The sequence below is a fragment of the Mixia osmundae genome (assembly GCF_000708205.1).
Source record: "Mixia osmundae IAM 14324 unplaced genomic scaffold scaffold_15, whole genome shotgun sequence".
Lineage (NCBI taxonomy): Eukaryota > Fungi > Basidiomycota > Mixiomycetes > Mixiales > Mixiaceae > Mixia > Mixia osmundae.
The window spans coordinates 57,535-81,773 of record NW_014575549.1 but is presented as its reverse complement, the minus strand read 5'-3'; the positions used below and the strand labels follow the sequence as shown (position 1 = coordinate 81,773).

General features: G+C 55.5%; 17 protein-coding genes across 17 annotated transcripts; 10 read left to right on the top strand and 7 right to left on the bottom strand.

The window, feature by feature from the left end:
- Positions 1-675: 675 nt before the first annotated feature.
- On the top strand, positions 676-1,468 carry L969DRAFT_97364 (uncharacterized protein; the record flags this gene model as incomplete). The annotated part of the gene is made up of 2 exons (XM_014709431.1): positions 676-741; positions 794-1,468. 2 exons carry the CDS (start codon positions 676-678, stop codon positions 1,466-1,468), a joined length of 741 nt encoding a protein of 246 aa, XP_014564917.1.
- A 110-nt stretch (positions 1,469-1,578) lies between these two features.
- Positions 1,579-2,542, bottom strand: L969DRAFT_97363 (uncharacterized protein; the record flags this gene model as incomplete). Its single annotated transcript, XM_014709430.1, has 2 exons — positions 1,579-2,418; positions 2,474-2,542. 2 exons carry the CDS (start codon positions 2,540-2,542, stop codon positions 1,579-1,581), a joined length of 909 nt encoding a protein of 302 aa, XP_014564916.1.
- Positions 2,543-2,665: 123 nt separating this feature from the next.
- L969DRAFT_97362 (uncharacterized protein) lies at positions 2,666-5,541 on the top strand (the record flags this gene model as incomplete). Its single annotated transcript, XM_014709429.1, has 3 exons — positions 2,666-3,828; positions 3,887-4,717; positions 4,773-5,541. 3 exons carry the CDS (start codon positions 2,666-2,668, stop codon positions 5,539-5,541), a joined length of 2,763 nt encoding a protein of 920 aa, XP_014564915.1.
- A 5-nt stretch (positions 5,542-5,546) lies between these two features.
- Positions 5,547-6,808, bottom strand: L969DRAFT_20370 (uncharacterized protein; the record flags this gene model as incomplete). The annotated part of the gene is made up of 3 exons (XM_014709380.1): positions 5,547-6,005; positions 6,052-6,531; positions 6,590-6,808. 3 exons carry the CDS (start codon positions 6,806-6,808, stop codon positions 5,547-5,549), a joined length of 1,158 nt encoding a protein of 385 aa, XP_014564866.1.
- Positions 6,809-6,951: 143 nt separating this feature from the next.
- L969DRAFT_100260 (uncharacterized protein) lies at positions 6,952-7,450 on the top strand (the record flags this gene model as incomplete). The annotated part of the gene is made up of 1 exon (XM_014709428.1): positions 6,952-7,450. The coding sequence occupies exon 1, from the start codon at positions 7,118-7,120 to the stop codon at positions 7,448-7,450; it is 333 nt and encodes a 110-aa protein (XP_014564914.1). The 5' UTR covers positions 6,952-7,117.
- Positions 7,451-7,849: 399 nt separating this feature from the next.
- L969DRAFT_90991 (uncharacterized protein) lies at positions 7,850-8,860 on the bottom strand. Its single transcript, XM_014709427.1, has 5 exons — positions 8,810-8,860; positions 8,658-8,750; positions 8,351-8,606; positions 8,153-8,296; positions 7,850-8,104 (listed from the first exon to the last, which is right to left on the bottom strand). Exons 1-5 carry the CDS (start codon positions 8,833-8,835, stop codon positions 8,075-8,077), a joined length of 549 nt encoding a protein of 182 aa, XP_014564913.1. The 5' UTR covers positions 8,836-8,860; the 3' UTR covers positions 7,850-8,074.
- A 57-nt stretch (positions 8,861-8,917) lies between these two features.
- L969DRAFT_20367 (uncharacterized protein) lies at positions 8,918-10,270 on the top strand (the record flags this gene model as incomplete). The annotated part of the gene is made up of 1 exon (XM_014709379.1): positions 8,918-10,270. One exon carries the CDS (start codon positions 8,918-8,920, stop codon positions 10,268-10,270), a length of 1,353 nt encoding a protein of 450 aa, XP_014564865.1.
- Positions 10,271-10,324: 54 nt separating this feature from the next.
- On the bottom strand, positions 10,325-11,343 carry L969DRAFT_55261 (uncharacterized protein; the record flags this gene model as incomplete). The annotated part of the gene is made up of 6 exons (XM_014709426.1): positions 10,325-10,498; positions 10,552-10,759; positions 10,818-10,966; positions 11,028-11,102; positions 11,161-11,190; positions 11,245-11,343. The coding sequence occupies 6 exons, from the start codon at positions 11,341-11,343 to the stop codon at positions 10,325-10,327; spliced, it is 735 nt and encodes a 244-aa protein (XP_014564912.1).
- Positions 11,344-11,437: 94 nt separating this feature from the next.
- Positions 11,438-12,027, top strand: L969DRAFT_26691 (uncharacterized protein; the record flags this gene model as incomplete). Its single annotated transcript, XM_014709388.1, has 4 exons — positions 11,438-11,502; positions 11,557-11,679; positions 11,739-11,886; positions 11,947-12,027. Exons 1-4 carry the CDS (start codon positions 11,477-11,479, stop codon positions 12,025-12,027), a joined length of 378 nt encoding a protein of 125 aa, XP_014564874.1. The 5' UTR covers positions 11,438-11,476.
- A 113-nt stretch (positions 12,028-12,140) lies between these two features.
- On the bottom strand, positions 12,141-14,239 carry L969DRAFT_97355 (uncharacterized protein; the record flags this gene model as incomplete). Its single annotated transcript, XM_014709425.1, has 8 exons — positions 12,141-12,396; positions 12,443-12,747; positions 12,807-13,333; positions 13,385-13,468; positions 13,531-13,613; positions 13,672-13,738; positions 13,808-13,938; positions 14,100-14,239. The coding sequence occupies 8 exons, from the start codon at positions 14,237-14,239 to the stop codon at positions 12,141-12,143; spliced, it is 1,593 nt and encodes a 530-aa protein (XP_014564911.1).
- Positions 14,240-14,345: 106 nt separating this feature from the next.
- Positions 14,346-15,782, top strand: L969DRAFT_55234 (uncharacterized protein; the record flags this gene model as incomplete). The annotated part of the gene is made up of 1 exon (XM_014709424.1): positions 14,346-15,782. One exon carries the CDS (start codon positions 14,346-14,348, stop codon positions 15,780-15,782), a length of 1,437 nt encoding a protein of 478 aa, XP_014564910.1.
- A 44-nt stretch (positions 15,783-15,826) lies between these two features.
- Positions 15,827-17,825, bottom strand: L969DRAFT_270746 (uncharacterized protein). The gene is made up of 5 exons (XM_014709423.1): positions 17,399-17,825; positions 16,711-17,340; positions 16,341-16,660; positions 16,183-16,287; positions 15,827-16,127 (listed from the first exon to the last, which is right to left on the bottom strand). Exons 1-5 carry the CDS (start codon positions 17,486-17,488, stop codon positions 15,872-15,874), a joined length of 1,401 nt encoding a protein of 466 aa, XP_014564909.1. The 5' UTR covers positions 17,489-17,825; the 3' UTR covers positions 15,827-15,871.
- L969DRAFT_80197 (uncharacterized protein) lies at positions 17,449-19,448 on the top strand (the record flags this gene model as incomplete). The annotated part of the gene is made up of 6 exons (XM_014709422.1): positions 17,449-17,960; positions 18,019-18,365; positions 18,420-18,724; positions 18,853-18,943; positions 18,993-19,162; positions 19,247-19,448. Exons 1-6 carry the CDS (start codon positions 17,834-17,836, stop codon positions 19,446-19,448), a joined length of 1,242 nt encoding a protein of 413 aa, XP_014564908.1. The 5' UTR covers positions 17,449-17,833.
- A 30-nt stretch (positions 19,449-19,478) lies between these two features.
- On the top strand, positions 19,479-19,673 carry L969DRAFT_55062 (uncharacterized protein; the record flags this gene model as incomplete). Its single annotated transcript, XM_014709421.1, has 1 exon — positions 19,479-19,673. The coding sequence occupies one exon, from the start codon at positions 19,479-19,481 to the stop codon at positions 19,671-19,673; it is 195 nt and encodes a 64-aa protein (XP_014564907.1).
- A 94-nt stretch (positions 19,674-19,767) lies between these two features.
- On the top strand, positions 19,768-20,117 carry L969DRAFT_97350 (uncharacterized protein; the record flags this gene model as incomplete). The annotated part of the gene is made up of 2 exons (XM_014709420.1): positions 19,768-19,811; positions 19,853-20,117. The coding sequence occupies 2 exons, from the start codon at positions 19,768-19,770 to the stop codon at positions 20,115-20,117; spliced, it is 309 nt and encodes a 102-aa protein (XP_014564906.1).
- A 252-nt stretch (positions 20,118-20,369) lies between these two features.
- On the top strand, positions 20,370-20,983 carry L969DRAFT_55262 (uncharacterized protein; the record flags this gene model as incomplete). Its single annotated transcript, XM_014709419.1, has 3 exons — positions 20,370-20,511; positions 20,574-20,874; positions 20,926-20,983. The coding sequence occupies 3 exons, from the start codon at positions 20,370-20,372 to the stop codon at positions 20,981-20,983; spliced, it is 501 nt and encodes a 166-aa protein (XP_014564905.1).
- Positions 20,984-21,049: 66 nt separating this feature from the next.
- On the bottom strand, positions 21,050-23,937 carry L969DRAFT_97347 (uncharacterized protein; the record flags this gene model as incomplete). Its single annotated transcript, XM_014709418.1, has 5 exons — positions 21,050-21,847; positions 21,900-22,531; positions 22,583-23,357; positions 23,410-23,815; positions 23,870-23,937. 5 exons carry the CDS (start codon positions 23,935-23,937, stop codon positions 21,050-21,052), a joined length of 2,679 nt encoding a protein of 892 aa, XP_014564904.1.
- Positions 23,938-24,239: the final 302 nt, after the last annotated feature.

Sequence of the window (24,239 nt, the reverse complement as noted above, 5' to 3'; positions counted from 1 at the left end):
TCGAGAGTGATGTCTGCGAGATCAGAGCGATGGAGACAAAAAACCCCATCGTGCCGACTGAGGTCGGATATCGTCCCGCTGTGCTGATCGATACGAGCGTTTCCAAGATGCTTTCAGGCATCAGGTCGGTGGGCTCGCTCGGTACTGTGTCCCAGGGGCCGGCTGGAGCAGCGTCGTCTCTTGGGCGCTCTCTGACGCAGCACTGTCAAGATCTCGGCCCCAGTCGTCTATGCCGAGGTTCTTCTGCCTTGTCTTCCACTGTGTAGCTGGCCAGGTTCGCGCATGAGAAGGTCAGGCGACGTACAAAGATGCACGTGACCAAGAGTGTCCCTTGCAGTACCCCGGCTGCTCGCAGACCATCAGACTAGGCTGTATCGATGACGTTCCATTGTAGCACGATGACAATGGGGAAGGTGGGAGTGCTCGATACCGCACCGCTGCCAGGCCAGCAGGCCTATTGCATTCCTTGTCTTGACTGATCCAGAATCTGAGCGTGCTCGAGGGACGATGACGCTATCTGGGCGGCGTCCATTCTTTGGGATTGCGAGAGATCAAGAGGGAGCTCGTGAGGAGTGAGCGCTGTGATGGATAGAGCAGCTTGATGGGGCGCAATTTGACTGGCCAGGTTTGCCGCACGCGAGTCAGCAGGCAGCAGATTGTTTGTCGACCGGCGCGATGGCCGACGCATCTGAAGCCATGGAGGCTCGGAGAGCCAAGCTAGACGAGCTCAAGCAGCGCATGGCGAGTTGTCAGTCTATCAGTGCATGCCAGAGCTGACAGGACACCACCTCAGAGTGAGTCTGCTTTGGCGAACCGAAAGGATGTCCAGAAAGAACACAACGCCCAACGTACGAGCGCCAAGGAGTCTGCCCGACTGGAGAGGAAGCGTCTACAGGCTCTCGCTATGGGAGAGAAGATGGAAGCTCGAGAGACGGGCGAGGATCTCGAGAGGAAGAGGAATTGGGACTATTCCATCGAGGATAACGAGAATTGGGACAAGAAGCAGAAGCACAAGAAGAGCAGGGCCAACTTCCAGTTCACAGAGTATGACGATGCGAGCAGGAGGAAGTACAAGCGGGATATCGACGCCCTCAAGCCTGATCTGAAGTCGTATAACGCTCAACGGGCGGCGGCCATGGGCACCATCATCGCCTCTACCTCTGGAGACCCGTCGGGCGATAGTGCAGTCTCGCAAAAGGCAGCTGCAGAGCTCCTGTATCGTGATGCGAACAGCTTTGTGTATGCAGACCACAAGCCGACAGAGGACGCCATCGATACCGTCATCTCCAAGATGAATCTCGACATGCACAAACGCAAGACGAGATCGAGACGCCGTGCGGAGGACGAAGATGCAGCGGTGACCTACATCAATGATAAGAACAAGGTCTACAACAAGAAGCTCGAGCGCTTCTACAACGCTCACACGAAAGAGCTGAGGGATAACTTTGAGAGAGGCACAGCTCTGTGATTGTGTCGTCTCGCAATGCCGCAGACACCGATGTTGTACACAGATTTCGAATGTTGGCACGACAACAGTGTGCTTGCTGCTTAGTTACAAACCACAATGGACCTTCTGCTCTAGTAGACATGTGCATAGTGACCCTCAACGCCTTGCTGACATTTGAGGCAGTCTGCTCGGTAGCCCATCGTAAAGTTGTGCTTCCGTGGGCTCACTCGTCGTTCTGGCTGTGATGAGGGCGCCACATCGACAGACATGGTGGCATCTTGCATGTCATCCGGTCTCTCCTGCTGGCCGGCGAACGTGTTTGGACGTGAGGTGGTCATTCCGTTGGCTAGCCAGTTGTGATTTTGCATTGCCGTCTCTTGTGCGGATGCCGGGGGCAGAACTGGCGATGCTGGCGCAGAGTGAGAGACTGCGCTCGAATGGACACGTTCGACATGACGAGAGGCCAGACTGCTCGAGCGTACGCTGCCAGAGTGACTCGCCTGTGACGAAAGCCGGTCCATCATCGTCGGTTGACTGGACGCATTCGTCTCGGGCGGGAAGAACTGCAGTATCTCGTCATTCGGCGATGCGAGTCCTAATCTTTCGGTCTGCTTGATGAATTCGGCTGTCGAGTGTCGAACGGGCATGCCCGGTCTCGTGTGAATTTGCTGGTGAAATCCCAGCTGGCGTTGTTGGAGGTAAGCCGGTCCACGCTTGCGCACGCCATGTTGAGCGGTCTGATGTGTTTGCTGTTGTGCTGCTAGCATGACGATGGACGACGACGAAGAAGAAGAGGAGGACGATGCTTCGAGGTCTGCAGGATCAATGACCAGTTGGTCGCGCTGGTAAGCTTCATCTTGCGCGTTCTCCGCTTGTGCCAGAGGTATAGCCGTATGAGGGGGTTCGGGGTATCCGGCCGGCTGCTGCCTGAGCTCAGTGAAGCTCGAGGACCAGTTGAGGGAGGGTCGCTTCTGTTCATCCACGTCTACTTCCAGCTGGCTTGTGAATGCGCATCAACGGGCTTACCGGCGTGCGCTCGGGCGGAGGTGTGCTTCGAGATCGCTTGCGCTCGAAGCGGGCATAGTCGACCTCCATCTTGCCTCGACCAGCGCAGGCAAGCTCGTCTTGCTCAGTGCACTCCACGCTCGACAAAACGCGTCGGCGAGCAGCGAGACATCGTCGGCAACGTTCGCCTGGCGCCTAGACAATCGAGCCTCGATGGCAAGCAAGCCGCTGCCAGAGCTGAGCAGTGCGGAGAAGCAGCCCGCACTGACACGGCTGGGGATATGCGCGCTCGACAGAAAGGCTCGCAGCAAGCCCATGCGCAATATCCTCTCGAGATTATTGGCGACCGGTCAGTTTGACGCCATCGTCTTTGGTGACAAGGTCATCCACGACGAACCGATCGAGAACTGGCCGATCTGCGATTTTCTCATCTCCTTCTTCTCCCAAGGATTCCCCCTCGATAAAGCCATCGCCTATGTCAAGCTGCGCGCCCCAATCTGCATCAACGATTTGCCCTTGCAGAAAGTGTTCTGGGACAGAAGAGTCGTCCTCGCTATACTCGACAAGATTGGCGTGCCTACTCCGAAGCGACTCGAAGCCTCGAGGGATGGTGGCCCGGCAGCAGTATTGGATCCCAATGTACTCGAGCTCATCAAGTCGGAACTCAAGCTCGATCTCACGAAGAAAGTCCCACCTGTCGACTTCGATATGAAAGGCGACGACACCATCATCGTAGACAGCAGGACACTAGACAAGCCCTTTGTAGAGAAACCCGTCAGTGGAGAGGATCACAATGTCAATATCTATTTTGCCAAGAAGAAAGGTGGAGGCGCGAGACGGCTCTTCCGCAAGGTGGGCAACAAGTCGAGCGAAATGGATCCGGATCTCGTCAGACCACGTACAGATGCTTCGTACGTCTATGAGCAATTCATGGACGTCGAAAACGCAGAGGATATCAAAGTCTACACGCTTGGACCCAATTTCGCCCACGCGGAGACACGCAAATCGCCCGTTGTCGATGGCCTCGTACGACGCAATACGGAAGGCAAAGAGATCCGCTTTATTACCGAACTGAGCGCGGACGAGAAGAAGATTGCCAATCGGATAGCTACCGCCTTTAAGCAGAATATCTGCGGATTCGACTTGCTCAGAGCGAATGGCAAATCATACGTCATCGATGTCAATGGCTGGTCTTTCGTCAAAGGCAACGATGACTATTATGACAAATGTGCAGAGATCCTCGGTAAGTTTTGCCAGAGCGTTCCTCGCACGCCCACGCCTGGCGATGCCGAATCGCCTAGAGAACAGACATGGAAGCTCAAGAGCCAGATTGCGGTCTTCCGTCATGCTGACCGAACGCCAAAGATGAAGGCCAAGTGTGTCCGACTCCCTGCGAACATAGTGTCAGCATACTAAGCACCATGATGTCATCAGGTGGTCATTCAAATGCTCGCAAGAATGGACAAAGCCAATGGTCGACCTGCTACAAGGCCGCAAAGACGAGATCGTGCTTCGCCAGACCGAACATCTGCATTTCATTGCCAACGCAGCAGATGCAGCTCTGAAACTGCCTGGAGCAGATGCAGAGAAGCTGCAGCAGATCAAGATGATTTTAGAAAAGAAGATTGAGTTCGCAGGCACGAAGGCGCAGATCAAACCGACGCTCGATGCCAAAGGGGACTGCGAGAAAGTCCAGCTCATCGTCAAATGGGGCGGCGAGTTCACCCACGCTGCTAGGTACCAGTCTCGCGATCTGGGTGAGAATCTGCGGAAGGATCTTCTCATCATCAACAAAGAGCTGCTAGATCATACGACAATCTACAGCAGCTCGGAGCGTCGCGTCATGGCCACCGCCGAAGTCTTTGGTGGCGCCTTCCTTGACGAGAAGAACGCCAAGCCAGTTGCACACCAGCTCACAATTCGCAAAGACCTGCTGGATGACTCAAACGCCGCCAAGGAGCCTATGGACGCAGTCAAGAAGAGACTGAAAACGCTCTTGCGCGACGACTCCTACAAGCGACCCGAGTTCGCTTGGCCAGTTCCCGATGTCGAGCCCGCTCAAGTCGTCAGAGAGACGATGGCTCTTATGCGGTTACACAGAGACGTGCTCGAATCGAATTGGAGAACGCTCGATGTCGATGCCATTCAGTCTCGATGGTGCTGTGGGGAGAACCCATTTTTGTTCAGAGAGCGGTGGTCAAAGCTATTTGAAGATTTCTGTGATGTCGAACCAGAAAAGTTTGATCCATCGCGTGTGTCTGAGCTGTAAGTCCGCTCTGTTCAATGCGCCAATCGCGCTAACATGGGCGTCTGCATGCAGCTACGATTCGCTCAAGTTCGATGCGCTACACAATCGTGTATTCCTTGAGCGAATTTTCAGCAAGGAAGCAAAGTCGGACGCCAAAGCTGGCTCGCCCAGGGAGCTCAAGCAGCTCTATCATCACGCGAAGCAACTTTTCGATCTCATCGCGCCACAGGAATATGGCCTGAACAAGGCAGAAAAGATCGAAATCGGATTGCTAACGTCGCTGCCGCTATTGCAAAAAATCGAGGCAGATTTGAGGCATGCAATGAACACAGAGACAGGTGCAGCATCGTACTATTTCACAAAAGAGTCGCACATCCAAACCCTTGTCAATCTCGTCGTGCTTTCGGAGCTACCGATCGTCATGCCGGTGCCGGAGCTCGACTACATGGCCTACATGGCCTTTGAGCTCTATGAGCGTAGCGCGGAAGAGAATTCAGAATATTCTATACGTATCTCACTTAGCGAAGGCGCACACTCACTGCCTCTCGATTCCAGTCTCGACGCTCGGCATGCATTGCAGGTACAGCCACGGAGACTCTTGACAAACTATATCCCTGTCGATACCTTTATGGCGCAGTATGCAGAGAAGGCAGACGGTGTCAAGAGGAGCACGACTGCCTACGAAGGCTTACTGCCTATCTCCTCTGGCATCCTCGTCGAGGCTGACGAGCTGTACTCTGGCGGTGATTCGCCTGCGGAGCAAGTTGTCTCGTTCATGCCAGATGTGCCTGACGCGGATAAGTCGCGGCCAGAGAGCTTAGCCTCGTCGCGAGCTGACTGACGATGCTATGCACTGCTTTGCGTCGTGTGGCCATTCGTCTTGCTTTCGGCTTGCTTCTGCCAGTGTGACTTGGCCCAAGTAGCAGCGACGACGAGAGGGAAGATGAGCGTTGCGTCTGCGAAGACTTTGACAGTCTCTGAGCCCGCTCTGAGCTTGCCCCAAGAGATGGCTTCGTCTGGTCGCGCGCCACTATCGGAGCCATCGAATTCTTGACCGGTATTGATGTAAACCGAGTAATCCGCGCCGTTACGATAGAGGAACGAGTTGAGAATCTGATGCTTGCATACGCCACCGCCGAGTATGACTGTACCTGCTTTCTTTGCTCGCATGCTCGAGTAGTTCAGTCGGCGGATGTCCTCGACAATGTCAATGACCAACGGTGTGTCCGACTTGAAGGAATGGCAGAAGATCATGTCGCCCAGTGAGCCATCTGTCAGGGCAGGGCAGAAGACAGGGATGTTATTCTATTCGCAAGTCAGCATGATACACATCGGTCGTCAAGAGGCGAACCTTGGCGGCCCAGTAGAGCACTGAGCTCTCGTCATCGATCTCTCTGCCAAGCCGCTCGATGACCTTGCTCGGCGACCACTTGGCGCCTTGACCCTGCTCGACGACTAGCTGGTCTAGAATCGGATTGACCCAATCTTCAAATTTGCAGTAGTTGTCGTTGGGTACGATGAGGTTGCCAATTCTGTTCAAGCCTCGCTTGCGTAGATCGGCACCAGACTGATCGAAGGACCCTTGGGGTGTCAGGTAGGTCGGTCCAAGACACTTGATGAGATCCTCCTCAATCCCGCCCGCGGTCGTGCAGATGCCCGTCACGTACTTGTGCTGTACGAGGAAGCGAATGATCTCACGGAGACCAGATGAAATAAGGTTCGATGTATAGCCCAGCAAGATGTGACAGCTCGTTCGAGCTCGGTAGGCAGGATCTGCTTCTTCTTCAGACTCGTCGCCCGTCAATGGCTCATCAGACAATCGCCACGCTCTCTGCGCAACACAGAGTGACGATGAGCGCAAGCACGACGGGGATGTAGGCTCGACGCACCATCTTATCGATGACTTCGATGGCACGAGATAGACCGGCAGCTTGGAAGCCGATGCGAGCATAGCTGTCGAGAAGTTGCTGTAGCTCAAAAGGCCTGTTGAAATCTGGCCCTTGTATCCTGACTGCCTCGTCTGGCAACTTCTCCGAGCTCACGAATAGCGCCGCTTGAGCTGCTGAGGTGTCAATGCCAGACTTGAGAGCCTCCGCATCGACGGTCATCGATGATAATCTCCTGCGAAACTCAAGAAAAAGTTGCTGCTGGCAATGCACGATCGCGCCTAGACTGCTCGGCGGAGCAATCGGGCCGTAAAATCAATTGACGCATGTCTTGCTTGGGAATTTGGCGAGACGCCGCGTCGGGCAGGCGCCATATTCTGTTCTACACACGAGGCCGTGGTCTTTGGAGATCCTGTTCGTTCAGCATGTCGGCCATCCTGCCGCGAAGCTTGCTGCGAGACAGACGTGTGTATACATATATCTGTAGCCTCCCCCCTTCGCCTCTCGCAAACAACGAGCAGCTCAAACACGATGGATGCCATTAGCGTTGACACGAGCAGCAACGATTGGTCGTTCGGCTTCAAGAGTATTCGCGTACAAGCCGGTGATCATGTCATTCTCGACAATATCAGCGGCTCGCTCAAGCCGGGCGAAGTGCTCGCGCTGCTCCGCCCGTTTGGCTCCGGCAAGACGACGCTACTCGATTCGAACAGCAGCCGATTACATCAAGGCTCGAAGCTCAAACGTACTGGCGAGATCCTACTGGGATCTTCACCAATGGCGCCGGTCAACGCAGCCTTCCTCGGCTACACGGCTTACGCTGAGCAAGTCGAACGCGGCATCCTGAACTCGTTGACAGTCTGACAGAACTTAACATACATTGCCAAGCTACGTATGCCAGGCACTTCGACCTCGTCAGAATAATCAGCACGCGTCGACGAGCTGCTCAATTTGCTCGGTCTGAGCAACCAAGCGGATGTTGTCGTCGGTGGCGTGTTGTCCAAGGGCATCTCTGGCGGTCAGAAACGAAGACTAGCGCTCGGTGCAGAGATCGCTTCCCCTCGAGCTATTCTCTATGTAGACAAAGCTACGTCAGGTCTCGACTCGACTGCAGCTTACTAAGTCGTTGCATTGGTCAAGCGGCTTGCGGTCGCTAGGCAGATGGCGTCATCATGACAGTCCATCAGCCAGCTGCAGCAACGCTCAGCTTGTGCGACAAAGCAATGTTCCTGTGCCGGGGCAAGCCAGTCCATGCAGGTCCGGTCGATCAGCTTGCAGAACGCGATTGCCAGGCTTGGCTACCCTTGCCCGTCCGGCACGAATATCTCAGATGCTGTGATGGATATGCTCAATAGCGATTTCGTCGGCGGCGGCGGCGTTTGATTTGACCGGCTTCAGAGGACTAGCAAGGGATTGTATCAGCGGGTGTTGTGTAGATCGTGCACATGCATAGGGACAGGGGACAACAACAGGCATGGCGTGGAGCGCTCAAAGCAGATCATAGTCATCTAGCTCGTCCTGAGTGACTGTCAGCCGGTGTGCGAGAGCAAGCCTCATCAGACTGACATTGTAGGACATGACTGTCCGCTTGAGTTTGCTTGTGTCGACCCAAGTCACAAAGTCCTCCATATTGCGCGTCACCAGGAAAGCCGGATCTGTGACTGTCTCCGGTCCTACGCGGACGTGACCTTGCTCGACATATTGAACAGCCTGTCAGATGAATACTTGTGAGAGATTGGTCGTGCTGGACAGCGCAACGCTGACCATTTTGACAGTCTGTGACATTTTGAGCCTGCACATAACGACGCCGATCCGCCGCCTGCACATTGCAGAAACGGTGATCTTGTTCTCGACGTCTGACATCTTGCTCTCCGAGCCGAGTATGCCCATGTCGTAGAGTTTGCTGAGCAGCAAGGCCTCGTGCTTGCCTCGGAAAGGATCGCGTGGGTCGAGTTGACTGAGTCGATGGGCGAGCTGCCTTATGGAGCCGCATAGCCTGTTGTACGACTGGTAATCCTCTCTGGTAGGTGTGGTCAGCTCTCATAGACCGCGGAGAGTGACGCTAGCGTGCCTGCGTTGGATGAAGTACGTCCTCATCACTTTTGCCTCTCTGAGCGTCGAGTCTTGCTTCCACTGCAGAAAGTCGACCTTTTTGAGCAGCTTCCTACATCACGATGAGCCGGCCATCAGCATGGTTCAAGCTGACGGTATGGCTTCACTTGCTTCTCATGATGCTTCAGCTGCCTCATCGTCTCAGACGATAATCGTCTTGCCTTGCTTTCACAAAAAGTTCGCGTCGAGCGCTCGTCAATCTGCTGACAGTAGCCGACAATGTCAGTGCAGATCAGCCTCGGCAAGGTCACCGAACTCGGCAAGCGTCGCTATGTCTTGACCTTTCGATCGTATACCAATCCGAGCCTCTACCTCGAGCTCGTCCTCTTTCAACTCTCATCAGAAACGAGTCAGCCGCAATACTACGCCATGGAGTCGACCTGCCCCCATGCAGGCGCACCCCTGGAGCATGCAGAGATCGAACTCGATCTCGATCACGGCATCGAAGACGGTCCCATCCTCGTCTGTCCGTTCCACTCGTACGACTTCAATCTCCTTTCCGGCGAATCATCTACAGGCCTCAAAGCCTGCACGTATGCCGTCACGGAGCAAGATGGCTATGTTCTCCTGGAGATGCCCGAACAAGACGATTACCGCTTGCTGAGTATGCGCGCCGTCAGCGAACGACAGGGTCAATCGGAGCCCGTCCTCGCCATCGACCAAGACGATCCAGACGTGCCCAGCGAGAGCTCCAGTCTGCTCGATTGGGTCGTCATGACCCTCAATACTGCCTCGCCAACGCTCAAAGTAGCACGAACACGCGAAACGATCAGACTGTATCGCGCGGGCAAGCTGAAGAGGATAGGCAGCGCCACTCCACCCGATCAACCGCCACGGCCGACAACTTACACCGTCGTCGATCCGGGCAAGATAAAATCACGCAAGACGAATTCTGCCGTGTCACGCATCAAGCTGCTCCATGCTCTGGCTTCCATCGAGCAATGGGCAATCGACTTGGCACTCGATATCGTAGCTAGGTTTCCGATGTACAATGGCAAGCCGATGCCAGCCGCTTTCTTTGCAGACTTTCTCAAGGTGGCAGAAGACGAAGCAAAGCATTTCAGCCTGCTCTGTGAAAGGCTAGAAGCGATGGGGACGCACTACGGCACGCTGCCCATCCATGCTGCACTTTGGCAGTCCGCACAAGAAACCTCGCACGACCTCATCAGCCGAATCTGTATCATCCATCTCGTTCACGAAGCCAGAGGGTTGGATGTCAATCCGACACAGATCGCCAAGGTCGCAGCGAGTGGCGACGAAGAGACAGCAGAAGTCTTGCGGACGATCCACAATGACGAGGTCACCCATGTTGCCACGGGTCATCGCTGGCTAACCTGGATCTGTTCCCATGCCGATCCGCCCATGGATCCCGTGCAGGTCTTCCGGGGCAAGGTCAAGGAACACTTTTGGGGCAAGCTCAAGGCGCCTTTCAACGCCGAAGATAGAGCGACAGCCGGTCTCAGTCCTCAGTACTACGAGAGTCTGGAAGGCAAAGGCAACCCTGCGACTTCGCTCAGCCAGGCAGCGGCTGCGAAGCCTCTCGTCGATGTCAGCCTAGAAGGGTCAGCATGAGCCTGGGCTGACACGAGCATTTGATTCTGTCTGTACTCTACTAGTCAGGATGCATCATGCAAACTCGGGCACACAGAATTGGCCGGGGCCAGGTGGCTTCTCAGTCAAGCTCGTCCTGCCGCCAGCAGGCTCTGAAGTCCTTCGCTCACTCTGAGGGCCTGGCTTTGGTCGCTTGCCCGCCTCGAGCGACTTGAGAATCTTCACAGTCGTCTCTGGCGTGAGATCCTCCTGCATATGTCACCGATCAGCCAGTGATCAGTGTTGAAGACCGGAAGACGCACGTAGTAGTCATCGTTGATCTGAATCATCGGCGCGTTCGAGCATGCGCCAAGGCACTCGACCTCGACCAAAGTGAACTTCTTGTCCTTTGTCGTCTCGCCACACTCGATGCCGAGATGACTTTTGATCGTGTTGAGGATACCCGTGCTATCCCTCAGAGCGCAAGGGGTCGTCGTACAGATCTGGATGAAGTTGTCGCCTACTGGCTCTCTGCGAAAGCAAGCGGTGCTTTGAGCATACATCAAAGCATCCAGCACGATGATCTTACCTATTGAACATGGTGTAGAATGTAGCGACTTCATAGACGCGCATGGGAGGCATGTCGAGCAGATTGGCAACGTAGTTCATCACGCTGATGCTCGTCCATCCCTTGTTCTGCCGCTGTCCGAGCTCGAGCAGGGGTATCACCGCCGCTTTCTGTCGTGTGGTAAGACCACGCATTGATGAGCTAAGGCGCATCAGGCGCAGTCGTGCCCACCTTGTACTGAGCAGGAAAGCGAGAGATGATCTCATCCGCCATCTTTTTGTACTCGGGCGTGAAAGCGAAGGGGATCTGTCAGCGTCCGACTATTCCCTCAGCTATCAGGTGAGTCAACGGACGAGGAGCCGACCTTGGAGTTGTTATAGTCCGAGTCTCGATGCTGCAAGCTCCGTCATCAGCCTCGCATCAAGCGGATCGTTACGAGGTTGCGCACCACAAAGAGCGCATCCGAAGCTCGTGGAGCTGTCGATGCTATCGATCGCCGTTGGAGCGCTACCGTGCGCAGCGGCAGCCGAGCCGCACACCGTAGCATCTTTGGGGGGACAACTCGAGCGGAAATCGTAGGCTACGATTGGTGCAACGAAGGTGACGTGGCTCTACGCGACGCGTGAGAAAATCCTTTTCGAGCCACTTGCGAGCGGTCAGGCAGGCAAACATCAGCAAAGATGTCGTCAAGCAGCAAGGTCAAGGCGTGCGTTACTGGCAGACTAGAGAGATGGCTCATGTGCTGATACCATATCGGCAGTCATGAGCTCGTCTCAAAGTCCAAGGCGGACTTGATGAAGCAGCTCGAGGAACTGAAGCAGGAAGCGACTGCGCTGCGAGTTCAAAAGGTCACAGGCGGCAACCAGTCTAAGCTGCAGAAGATGTAGGCCATCCGATCGATGTCCTCTCGGCAGAATGCTGAGAAACGTGTGATGTCTGCAGCAAGACGGTCCGCAAGTCGATTGCTCGTGTCCTCACCGTCGTCAACGCAAAGCAAAGACAAGCCGTCCGAGAGCACTCGAAGAACAAGCGTCTTCCTCTCGATCTGCGACCTAAGAAGACCCGCGCTATCCGCAGGCGACTCAGCAAGGTGAGGCCACGCGCTCAGGAAGGACTCATGAGCATCCGCTGAGCTTTGGACGTCGGACAGAGCGAGCGAACGGCCAAGACGGAGAGGACAAAGAAGCGCTTGGCAGCATTCCCGCAGCGCAAGTATGCCGTCAAGGCATGATCTTGTGGTCTCTCTGTAGCATTGCAGCCGCTTCACTGTGACAAAACCTCAGGACGGTCGACTTGAACTTCATAGCTATAGCTGGGTATATACATTGCGTGACCGTTCTGGGATCAACTACACTTTGTTGGTAAAGTAGTGCTCAGATAAAACCGTCTGCTTTGGTAAGCTTGGGCCGCCGTGACTCTCGACAGGGCATTGCGAACGGGCGAAGGAAAGGAAACATTGTCGTCATACGAGGACGGGCGCGAGGGTCTGTCTATGGGAATCTTGAGCGTGCTAGTTGCGCAGATGGATCGTGTGCTGGATTTATGAAAAGGAGCTGGCTCGCAGTCGATGCGAGAGCGAGGATTTTGTCTAAGGTCGTGTCTCTGCAAAAGGGGGGAATACTCATGAAGCGCTTCTCTTGCTTTACATGACGATCGATGGCGTCGTGATACTGCTGCTGATCGACTTGTGCGGCAGAACAGAGGCGCCAACGATGGTCAGTTCGTCCTTGACAGATACGTCATCGCCGAGGACGGTGACATTCTCCATGCGAACCCACCGTCCGACGACGGAATGCCATCCGATGATGGAATTATGGATCCACGAGTGCTCCTTGACCTTTGAGCCTTCGAGCATGATGCAGCGTTGCAGTCTCGCGCCTGCTCCGACGACGCACTTGGGTCCAATGACGACATTGGGCCCGATCACTGCATCCGGGTGCACTTCTGCAGTCTGTTCCTCAGCCACTGGCGGTGAGCAAATGTCCATGCTGAAAGCAACGATGAACTGACGGGATCTACCATGACGTTGCCACCATGTACCCACTTGTTCTGGGACGGATCGACGAGCATCTTTGGCGACGTTTGCGCGATGTAGCTCAGATAGAGCGCAGTACCGGCGAGCATGTCCTTTGGCTGACCGACGTCCATCCAGAATCCTTCGAGATCCATGGCATGCAGCTGACGGTCTGCCGCGAGAGCAGGGAAGGTCTCCTTCTCGATCGAAGTCGGACGGAGTTCGATACGGTCGAGTACTTTGGGCGAGAACATATAGATGCCCGCGTTGATTCTGTTGCCGACAAAGTCGACCGGCTTCTCTACGAAGCGGTCGATGACGGTCGAGTTGGGCATCTGAACGACGACACCGTATTTGCTCGGCTCGTCTACTTTGGTGACCATGATGGTACCTTCGTCGCCATGCGCCATGTGGAAGTCTCGTAGCTGTTCGAAAGGATAGGAACACGTCACGTCTGAGTTGAGCACGAAGAAGGGCGAGTCATCCTTGCCGAGCACTTCGCGTGCCAGGGCGAGTGGTCCGGCTGCTCGATGCATCAGCTTGGCGAACGATTGAGCGACCAGCAAGAGCGCACCTGTACCGAGAGGCTCGCTCTCGACGCTAAAGGTAATCTCGATGCCGTACTCTTGTTCGCACTTGCTCAATAAAGCGACCATGACTGTTGACATTGAACGGCGATGCCTCAGCTCGAGCGGCAGCATCACGCGGCATCCGACTGACCTTCCGGGCGATAGTTGACGGCGAGAACGATGTGCTTGACGCCTGCCTTGACGAGCGCTTCCAGCTGATGCAGGATGATAGGCCTAACAGTGGGAGATGAGCTACACGTTGTCGGAAAAGCGATGCAGAGACAAGACCGACTTGTTTGCAAACTCGACCAACGGCTTCGGCAAGGTCAGCGTGAGTGGGCGCAACCGTGTGCCGAAGCCTGAGCAATGGCAAAGTCACACTGCATGAGCAAACACGCCGAAGGAGCAGTGCATGCAGCCCAACGCACCGCCAACGAGGATGAGTGCTTTGAGAGGCATGACGAGCGGTCTTGTCTCGTCTCGTTTGTCCTTTGATGAGCGTGCACAGACGGAGATTCGCTTTATTGTTGCCCTCGCAAGTCCTCCTCCGAATCGCTGGCTATTCGCAGGCGTGGCGTCCACCAGCGATCGCGTGTCGAGTTGATTTTGGCCGGAAGGGACGCGTCGAGCCAGCAAAATCAGTCCAGCTGCTGCGATCGCAGTGCCTGCCACCAGCTGCGCCCGAGCTTCGAGATGGCTCGTGGCAAAGCTCAGGCTCACCAGCCAGGTCTCAAGCAGACAACGCTCGGATCTTCGGGCGTGCCGGTCATAAAGTCGGTGCCCGAGAGCTCAAGAGGACCGTCAGCATCTGATGGCAGTCTACGCACATTTTTGAAAGGCTCGGCCCCCTCTTCGATCATGAGGCCAAGTGTGACTCAGTCTGGTTCAATGCGCGAGCCTTGGGGTGCGATCGCAAGCACATCGACGGCGCACAAACGCGCACGCTTGTCAGAGCCAACGTCGAGCATGCGCACAATCCAGGCGCAAGCGACGACTGCCTCCGATCCCATCACGCTGTCTTCATCCTCTGCACCCGACACACCCATTCATGCGGAGCATCCGCCGGGATCCACACCGCCAACGAGCACGACGAGCTTCGTCCTCGATCGATCTAGCAGCGTACTCAAGTGCGTTCGTGAGTTCCCTCATGCCTTTGTCAGAAGATCCACATCAACGCCCAGACCGCCAAAAGTAGACGAACCTCCTGGCGAATACCTCGATGAGTCACAATATGGCAGTGAATACCGAGAGACACAGGTACCCATGAGTGCCATGTTGCGAGACATAAGCAAGGATGATACACCGGTGCCGCACCGACCGCCGGCTGAGCTGATCGATAGGTATCGTCGCATCGGTGCTTACGAGCGTCTGAACCCATCGGTCTCGTCAAGTCCGGCCCCCGAATCACCTTTGGTCGCTCGCGCGCCACTTCACAGCCCGTCGCCAGAAGCCACTTCCAACAACAGCGAAACGCTGCCGGTGCTTAGACTCACACCCCGCACGCGCGCATTTGTGGACGGAGCACTGCCGACGGCATCAAGATCATTACAGAAGCCTCACTCGCCAGATCAATCCCAGAAGGCGAACAAAGCCGATGCCTCGGCGGCATTAGAGAGCAGCCAGAAGCAGTCGCGACCATGTCCGCGAGCTAACAACTTGTCTGGCCGAGAGAGCAAGTCGACACTCGTGGGTGCTGCCACACCATTCAAGTTCTCGTCGTCTCGATCGGGATCTGACGTCTCTGACCGGGAGCTCTGCCCACCATCTGCATCGGTCTCGCCACAGAAGCCAGATTGCACTGCTGAAGATGAATATATCGAAGAAACACAATTCCCGCATCTTTTGATGACACCGTGGCCTACGCACAATGAGCGCAAACTCGATCCGGGGCGACTGGGCAACGTGCAAAGCTATGCCGATTTGCAAGAATCTTACAAACTAGCAATACCCTGGCAAGACGATGAGACTGAAGCTCAAGCTCAGCAGAAGTCAGATGCACCTGTCGACACCGAGAGCATCTCGCATCAGGTCAACGCGGATCTGCCAAGGCTGACGAAGCGGCCCAGCTTCTTCGCGAGAGTGAAGCAAGCCTGGGTCGGTGCGAGACCGGACCCACCTCGTCAGAGCAACCTCGATTCATTCTTCGAGTCTTCCAGGAAACGCAAAGCTCTCGAGGCAGCAGCAGAGACCGGTCGCCTGACGCCCGATGACCGGAAAGCCGCCGAGCTAGTCGGCGCGGCTCTGAGAGCCAAACGCCAGCGTGCCGTCACCCCGCCTGCTACTCGAGCAGACTATATTCCATCTACGGTCATGACAGAGGAGCTTGAGGAACTGAAGCCATCGCCACACCGCATCAAGCACCTAGACGAAAAGACGCTGACGCCTTCTAGGCTGTTTCAGTGATGTACATGTTGTGACAAAGCTGCAGATTCGTATTGTATCGATACAACAAGCATATTGACTAATCACAAGCACTTTGTGACTAGGCTTTGCTATGCCCATGGTGTTTTAGGTTTATCGGCTGTCGGGCTCACCTCTTCGCTCGATGCGGGCGAAAAGGTCATGAAGGAGCTCGGCAGGGTCGCGCTGGATGCAAGTATGGGTGAGGCGACCCTCTGTACGTGAGCAAAGATCTGATCGAAAAGTTGCTTGTCTTCGTGCTCTGTTATCGGTTTCGTATCGGTCTTGCCATTCGTATAAGCAACTATGCTTCTTCGAAGCAAAAAGGCTGTCTCGATGACTGCCACTCTGTCATTGCGAGTATCATCAGCGAGGCCAAGGCTCAGAAAATGAAGCAGCTTACACGACTGTCAGCCAGACGCTACCCAGGAGGGCGTACCACGATCGCAGGCTGCCAACGTGCGGTGTTCGGAGTACCTGCGCGGAAGCACGCAGAAGCGAAATAGCACTGATGTCCTGTCAGCACAGAATTCATGAAGAAACGAAGTAGTGCGCACATACATCCAGGAGCAGATGAAGCAGATCGAAGCGCAAGTCTCGAGAATGATGATAGATCGACCTTTCAGCATCGGGTCGTCCTCCGCATAGCGCTCCAGGCTAGATTCTCGCAGCGACTCTTGCAGAGTGTACTTGCGCGTAGACAGCCCGGAGAACCTCTTGGAAAAGGCTGACGGATCGCGCGATACCGCCGGCCGATCCGTTTTGCTCATTACCGGCAGGGGCGGCATTTCCGAAGGGATCCGAGAATTCGAGTCTGCGACGACGTGCGCGCTCGAAGCTCGGATCGCCCTGAAGAGATGCGCGGAGTAGATCAGTAGGAGCTACGCGCTTTGTCAGTAGGCAAACTCAAGGCAGAAGGCAACCAACGCACTATACCGAGCAGCACAAAGACGGTGGCCCAGATCGACCAGAGAATGCTAAACATTGTGTCCGCAGTGGACACGAGGTGCTCGCTCTGTTGTGCGAGCAGAGGCTGTGGTGTGTCTGCGGCAAGAATAGCTTGGGCAAGGGACTGGCTTTTCGCAAATGTTATCGGGAAAGCGAGCGACAGCGCAAGTATGGGTACAGCCAGGAGCGGAGGCGTGAGCCAGCATAACCTGTTGAGCAATCTGGGCCCAAAATGGAAGATGCGCCGTTGCCATGTTCGCGGGAAAGCGACCTCTGTACTCGATAGGTGGCAAGCATAGACGATCGAGGTCAAGCGGGTCCAGAGATAGCCAAAGACTGCGAATGGCATCAAGCATGAGGCGAACTGGAGCAAACTCCTTGCTCGCTGGTACACGAACGTCTGTCGAGCTGCGACGAGCTGCATGAGCAGTAAAGCATTGACGAGCGTCAGCCAGATGGCGCCGAGTGATTGGGTGTGTGGGACGACATAGACCCCCTCGGCAGTCTCTCGTTTGACGAAGAGCGCTCTTCTATGCCGACCGGCTGCATATCGCAGCGCAAAAGCGACAAAGAGGGCGATCAAGTCGAGGGACACGATACTGACTAGCGTCCACTAGGCAGCATGCTCCGTCAGGCCCACATTCCGGCAGATTCCACAGAAGAGGGCCTACCACATTGCCATTGACGCTAGGCGCTGACGCTGCAGCGATGCCGGGCAGCCGCAGTGATGGTATCGACGTCTGCAGCGCGTCTAATGCCATTGTCAACTGGAGCGGTCGTCTTTGCGCATGGCGCCCAGTTGGAGGTAGATGGGCAGGTCGACTGTTGTCCTCTGGGCATTCGCTCGACGGAAAGACGGGAATCGGTCGAGCCCGGCATGTTCATTGCAGCTCTCTCACTTCGGCAAAGCTGCCAGGAGAATTATCTCAACATCGCGATCTTGCCTGCCCATCGCGCCATGGCATCGCATTCACCGTCGAAGGCGACCCTTCATTAGATCTGAGCGAAAGCCAGGCAGGATAAAGGCGGATGACTGCAGCCCATAACGGGCAAGGGATTTCCGGGACATCCTCGCCGCTTTCGGCGAACGCGACGCGCTTCAGCGAATGCCCGTCAGCCATGAGCTGCAGTACGGCACCGGGCCACAACAGACTGTCGATCTTTACATTCCTGACGGCGTGCCGGCCGGTCGATCGCTGCTGATCTTCCTTCATGGAGGAGCATGGCTCTCAGGTAAGCAAGCGTTCCATGAAGCCCCCCCATGGCTCGCTCACTGTGCCAAACTCGTCAGGCGATAAATCGGAGCACGCCGAACATCTGGTACCCAACTTGCTGCAAGCAACGCACGGGCGATGTTGCGTCGCTGTGCCGAATTATCGGCTGTCTTACCGGAATGCCGAGCAAGCCAATGAGGATGCAAAGCACCCCGAACATACTCTCGATATCATCGCCGCAATAGACTATCTTTGCGCAGATCGAGTCGCATCAGTCGAGCAGAACGAACAGCTATGGGACCGGCACCGCGTCATCGTCATCGGCCACTCTTGCGGCGCGTTCATTGCCGCGTCCTTAGCCATGCAGCCTCCGCACGACTTCCACTCCTTCTTCGATGCGACTCATGTGAGACATAGAATCAAGGTATGCACTTGCTCTTCGTCTCAGGTGATGCACGATGTCGACATCCTACCACAGGCCTGGATACTCGTCGAGGGCATCTTTGATCTCGCGAGCTTACTCGAAGAATATCCAAGCTACATCTATTTCGTCGAGCGACCCTTTGGCCAGCTCAGGAAGGAGATCTCGCCTTCACATTGGCAGCTAGCGCGCGAACAGACCCGTATGCTCTTGCTGCATAGCAGAGATGACGAGTTGCTCTCCTTGCGACAGCCTCAGGGCTTCAACCTGCACCTCGCCTCCCTGCACTCGCCTCAGCTGGAGCTAGAAGTCGACTTTGAGTCGCTCACGGGCGCACACGATGCGCTGCTGAACACGACCCAGTTTGCAGACAGAATAGCGAGATACATTGCAACAATAGATTGACAGAATCAGCAGGAAGAGATCTCAGGGTTAAAAAGCTTCAAGATAGTGAATCAACACCAGAACGCGAACGTCCTTTCTGCTGAAGAGATTCGTTGTTGTTGTATGTGGTTTCATCATTGATCTCTTCTGGACTCGCTCGCTACTTTGAAGCTAGTCGTTGCGCAGCTCTTGTGTGTGTAAGCTTGCGCCCCTTTCGCCCAAGGCTTCGAGTGAGTGGGTTCATAGAGGATGAGTGATGGGAGGACGAGCGAGAGTAAGCCCCATTGTGTTACAGCTGCCATACCTCGTCTGCCTGCTCATCCAAGCAGATCGAGTCTCCGTCAAGGAAAAAGGCAGTGCGATCGCATAACTATCGGATATGACCAACGATTCGACGCCACTGAGCGTCTGACCAAGTCTGCAACTCGACCATGATGGCCTGCAAGCTCTCCTACCGCCGCGCTCTTTGAGACAATCACTGAGCAACAGGAATGTTGTAGCGCAAGCGACGTTGAAGTGGGACACTCTTTCGGCTCGTCTCTTCGCCTACTCGATCAGGACCCCGTCACTGCCATGCCAATATTGCCAGCTGCCTCGCAAGCAGCCCACCGCCGAGCATGCTGTCGATCTAGTTTAGCCGCGAGGCCATTTCGAGGCAACAGAAACTCGGACGATCGAATGTGCGACGATAGGCTCGTGTGAACGAGAGACCAAAGACAGGTGACGCACGAGATGGACAGCGCGAACGAGTCGTCTTGTGCCATGCAGCGACATGAGCTCCCGTCAAGCGGACGTGAGGCTGCCCCCCTTTTGCAGCAGCAGACGCAATCTCGACGAGCTGTGAGGCGACAATGGCTGACCGGCAGACAGCTACGAGGCTGGCACGAGCATTGTCACTGTCTGCTCGTCGACTTGGTCAAGGACTAAAGCAAAAGAAAAAGAAGCCCCTGGGGTTGTCAGGAACAAGTATCTGGCCTCTTGGGAGCGATCCTGATCTCTGTGGCTAGTCAGGCCAACGACGATGACGAGTAGATGTCAGCGAGGAGTAGCATCCAAACCGAGGAGGTCTGCTAAAAGTCTGCTTGGAGACTTGAGCTTTCCTCGAGACCCCCCGACCTGGAGTGCATTTCTCCTCCATCCGACAAGCCATGCCGCCTTGAAAACTCTTCCAGAGAGCCGGAGACATCCGAGGAGAGCTTTATAGCGATACTGTTCTCGCTAGCGGACTTGACAAGGAGCCCAGCCCAGCATTTTGAACCAAAGAATCAAGAGAGCTTAGCTCGAGAGCTAGCTCTTCCCTTCTGGTGCACAGTGTCCGGAGACTTTCCCCACAGCTTGATGAAGGACAGAAGAGAGTCTGTCTGTGTATAGGCTGCGAAGCGATCCATCACTCGTCCCGCCAGTCAACAAGAACTTCTGCGCGAAGGTCGACAGCCACGTGGATATGATGACGTGGCATGAAGTGACGTAGCCGACGACCATGCGACGGTCGATCTTGGCTCTTTCGATATTCTCGGGTCGGTGCATCCACAGCGCAAGAGTCACTTGTCCGATCCGCTTCAAACTTCATCGAGGCGACACAGCAAAGGCTATCATCTTTGCGCAAGTATCTGAACGATGGCAATGGCGCGGATAGCAGCAAGCGCTGCCATAGTCTTGGCATCTACACAGCTTGTATCGGCACAGTACTATTGCGGCGGCTACAGCTACTACAACAGCGGATGCTACGGCAATGGCCTGTCTTCGGGTGCACGAATCGGTATTGGTGAGACACGCTGCGCCTGATCATGCCGCAGCGCTTGGCTAATCAAATCGCATGCTGTGCAGGAGTGGGAATCGCAGTCGGAGCTTTGGTCTTGATCGCTGTGCTGTCCATGGTCTGTCGGAGACGAAGATCGAGGAAGTTTGCGTCAGCTACAGCGCCAGTGCCAGCTGGCGGTTATCACGGCGCCCCGACGACGGGCTACACGCAAGACTATAACGGCAACTCGACTTCAGCGACTGCACAGCCTGCCTACGGAGGCTCCGCGCCGTATCAAAACTACGGCTATGATGCAAGTGGCTACAACAGCAATGGCAATGGCAATGGCAATGGCAATGCGCCAGCCTATCAGCCCCCATCTGGACCGTAAGTGACTTTCTCCGAAGAAGCCTGAATTTGAGCTCACTTCATGTTCAGACCGCCCCAGACATCGCAGTACTATGCTCCACCAGTGGGCCCGCCTCCCAAGGCCTAATCATTTTGTCATGTCGCACGCACTTGTATATACATCGCAGTGCCCTATTTGCATTCCTTATACACTTCATCTGCGACCTCCCATCTGCTGCATTCTCAGTCGGTCTGGATGGATGAAACCACTGACTCGTGGTGGAGGCGAAGGTGATGCTCTCGCGGGCGGCGGTGAGGGCGATCTGCGTACAGGTACTGGGCTTGCACGTCTTCTGACCGGCGGCGAATCGCTGTACTCTCGGCGACGGCGAGGCGGTGGCGAGCGGCTGTCGTAGCGACGTTGAGCACCATTTGTCTGCCTCACGGGCGAGGGAGAGCGGGGTCTTCTACGCGAAGGCTCGAGCGGGCTGATCTGTCGCCGGGCAGGTCTGACAGGCGAAGGACTGCGCGAGTCTGCCATCCTACGACGCGGCGGCGGTGATCGTGAGTCGTAGCGCTTCCTCGGCGGTGATCTCGAATCTGCCCGCCTGCGAGGAGGCGGTGGCGAGCGAGAACCGGCACGTCTGCGGATTGGCGGCGATCGCGCATCGACAGGACGACGTCTTCGAGGAGGCGATCGCGAGTCGTCTCGTCGCCGAGGCGCAGGCGAACGGGAATCGTCGCGACGTCTCCGTGGTGGTGAGCGAGAGTCAGCACGGCGTCTTGGGGGCGGCGAGCGAGAGTCGTACGAGCGCCTACCGGGAGGCGTGCGAGACAGCGATCTGCCTCTTCCGTTGCCGTTGGTGCGTTTTCGTGAAGCATACGAGTATGTCGACGAGCGCGAGAGTGAGGAGCTATCCGAGTCGGAATCTGAAGACGAGAGCGATGAGTCGGAGTCGGATGAATCGGCAGCGATTTGCTTCCTCTGCGCCATCAATATCGCAGGAGCATTCTAGAGATCAAGCATCAGTCTGAGCATCATGCAGGACACGGAATGCAGCTACCTTAAGGTGCTCGCGCATGCCCTCGGTGAGCGCGCCCATCTGAATGGAAGTCCAGAAATTGATGCTGAAGCGAGTGTTACGAGGATTGTCAGTGGGAAAGATGCCCTTGAAGAAGTGCTGGTTCTCTGGCTCGAGAAAGCGCGCCTTGACTTGAGCCAGGCCCAGATCTTCGACGAGTTCGCTGAACATGATCTTGACAAAGATACGCGAGCTCGACGTCGTCTCGTCTTCGTTCATGTGGATAACTTCGAGCGCCGACCAAGGCAAAGCATTGGAAGCGACGAGATGACCAAAGAATCGGGCGATATTGCGCAGCTTGTTTGTCTCGTACCGGTGGATGGTATCGAAGTAGACTCTGAAGCACTCTTGGAAGGCAAAGCCCCAGGTCATGTTGAGCTTGCAGAGTCTTTCGCCCATGAAGCCGTAAAACTTGGAGTAGGATCGTTCTTGAGAGCAGCATTCGACGATCATATTGCACATCTCGATCTCTTGACCGGGAAGCAGAGCGACCTTGAGCAGCTTATGGACAGCCTCTTCGAAATCGAGAGCAGACATGATGGTCAGGTAGATCTTGCGGCGCAGATTGATTAGATCGGTTGAGGTGTGGTCCTGGATGTCCACTTGTGCAGGAACTGCTCGTCCGTTAGTCTGTGTCCGCAAGCTATCGGTCGGGAAGGGCTTACTTGACGGGTCAGCGGCTTCGTCTTCCTCATCCTCGTCGGATCCCTCGGTGCCAGACTCCTCGTCCTCGCCTAGGATCTCTGCCTTGAAGGCTGCATATTCTTGCTCATTCTGATCAAATTCGGGATCAACTTTGAAGACGTTGAGCATCTCCTCATTCTTGAGACTCTGGTCGGTCAGTGAGAGCTCGTGAGTAATCATATCGGCCTCTTCGACAAGATCGAGTCCTTCTGGAATCGCTGGATTGTCGACGAATTTGTCTTTGCGCACTTGGAAGAGCACTTCGATCATATACTGTACACGCTTGTCGATACCGGTCTCGTTGAGGATCGCCCTGAAGCGAGCAAAGACAGATTCGTTATACTTGGCCGAGCATTCCGCCAGATGTGCTCCGACTTCTCGCATGAAGCCGACTGCTAGCTCGATACTGTCGTCTGTTGGATTGTTGAGCATGAGGAGCAGGATCTGGAAAGCCAGCGTCGCATCTGCGACTTGCTGATTGACGAGATGGGCGATAAAGGTAGCCGAAGCGTGGCAAGTTGGCTTGTCATTTCGCTTGAAAGAGCGCCTGAATTGCAGGACAAGTCGCGTGAGCAACAGTTCGCCGAGAGAGGGCAGCTTGGTGTTGATGACGGCGACGAGCGCAGCAAAGACGGGCGTGAAAGGCAGAGAGGACGACTGAGCGCGCATGATGGACCGTGCAAACAGTCCTCTACCTCGGTTGAGGTTCTCCACAAAGAGCTCTGGGATGACCATTTTGATATTGGAGACGTTGACCTAAGCGAGTGTCAGCCTGTCTGAGTGTGCATGGCGAGTGAACGCAGCGTACCTTGTTGATGTGACCGTTGATGGACTTGCGCAGAGCGTCCCAGCGTAGTCGCTGAGCTTCAGCACCGGCAGGATCGGACTCGCTTGCCTCTGCCAGCATTGCGCGCAGGCGATGAGGAGGTATGTAAGTTCCTCCTGCTTTGGTCAGAGCCATCTTCTTCATCTCAACGACCGGGTTCTCCTTCGGCTTGACGAGCGGTGCGCCCAATGCTTCCTCCTCTGCTAGCCTGAGGGCCATCTGTCTTTCTCGTTCCCTGCGTCGTTCGGGGTCATTGTCACGGATGACGGGCATGCGTGTGCTCTGTTCGTCCTCGTTGAGCTGTGAGGCCGACACACGAGGCCGGCGAGTATGTCGTGCGCCATTGGTGAGGGATGCCTCGCCGTCTGTGCCATCTTCAGGTAGGTCCCTGGTTTGGTCGAGCATCAGCACCAATCTGACCTCTTCGGCAAGTGCGACTTGCCTTTTGCGCTTGCCGATCGCATCAGGAGCATCGACTGAGCCCATCGTCGGCGACGGTGAGCGGCTCATTGCGTCGTCCGGCAGATGAGTCGACGTTACGTACGCTCGACGCCTGACGTTGCTCGACTCGAAAAATAAATTCTCGAGCGCTGCAACAACCAAAACCCTCCCCTCAAGCCTCTTCCATGCTATGTGCGGGCCTTGTCTAGCTATGTCGTGTGCTACCTTTACTCTCATCACTAACGAAGTTCTGCACGGTCGCCATGCCTGCCACGAAGAGACCGCTCGGCTTGAAGGGCACGATCTGCCGAGTCAACAGGCTCGCAAGGCCCATTCACTCCCAAATTTGTTGGTCTGCTGCTCATACGTGA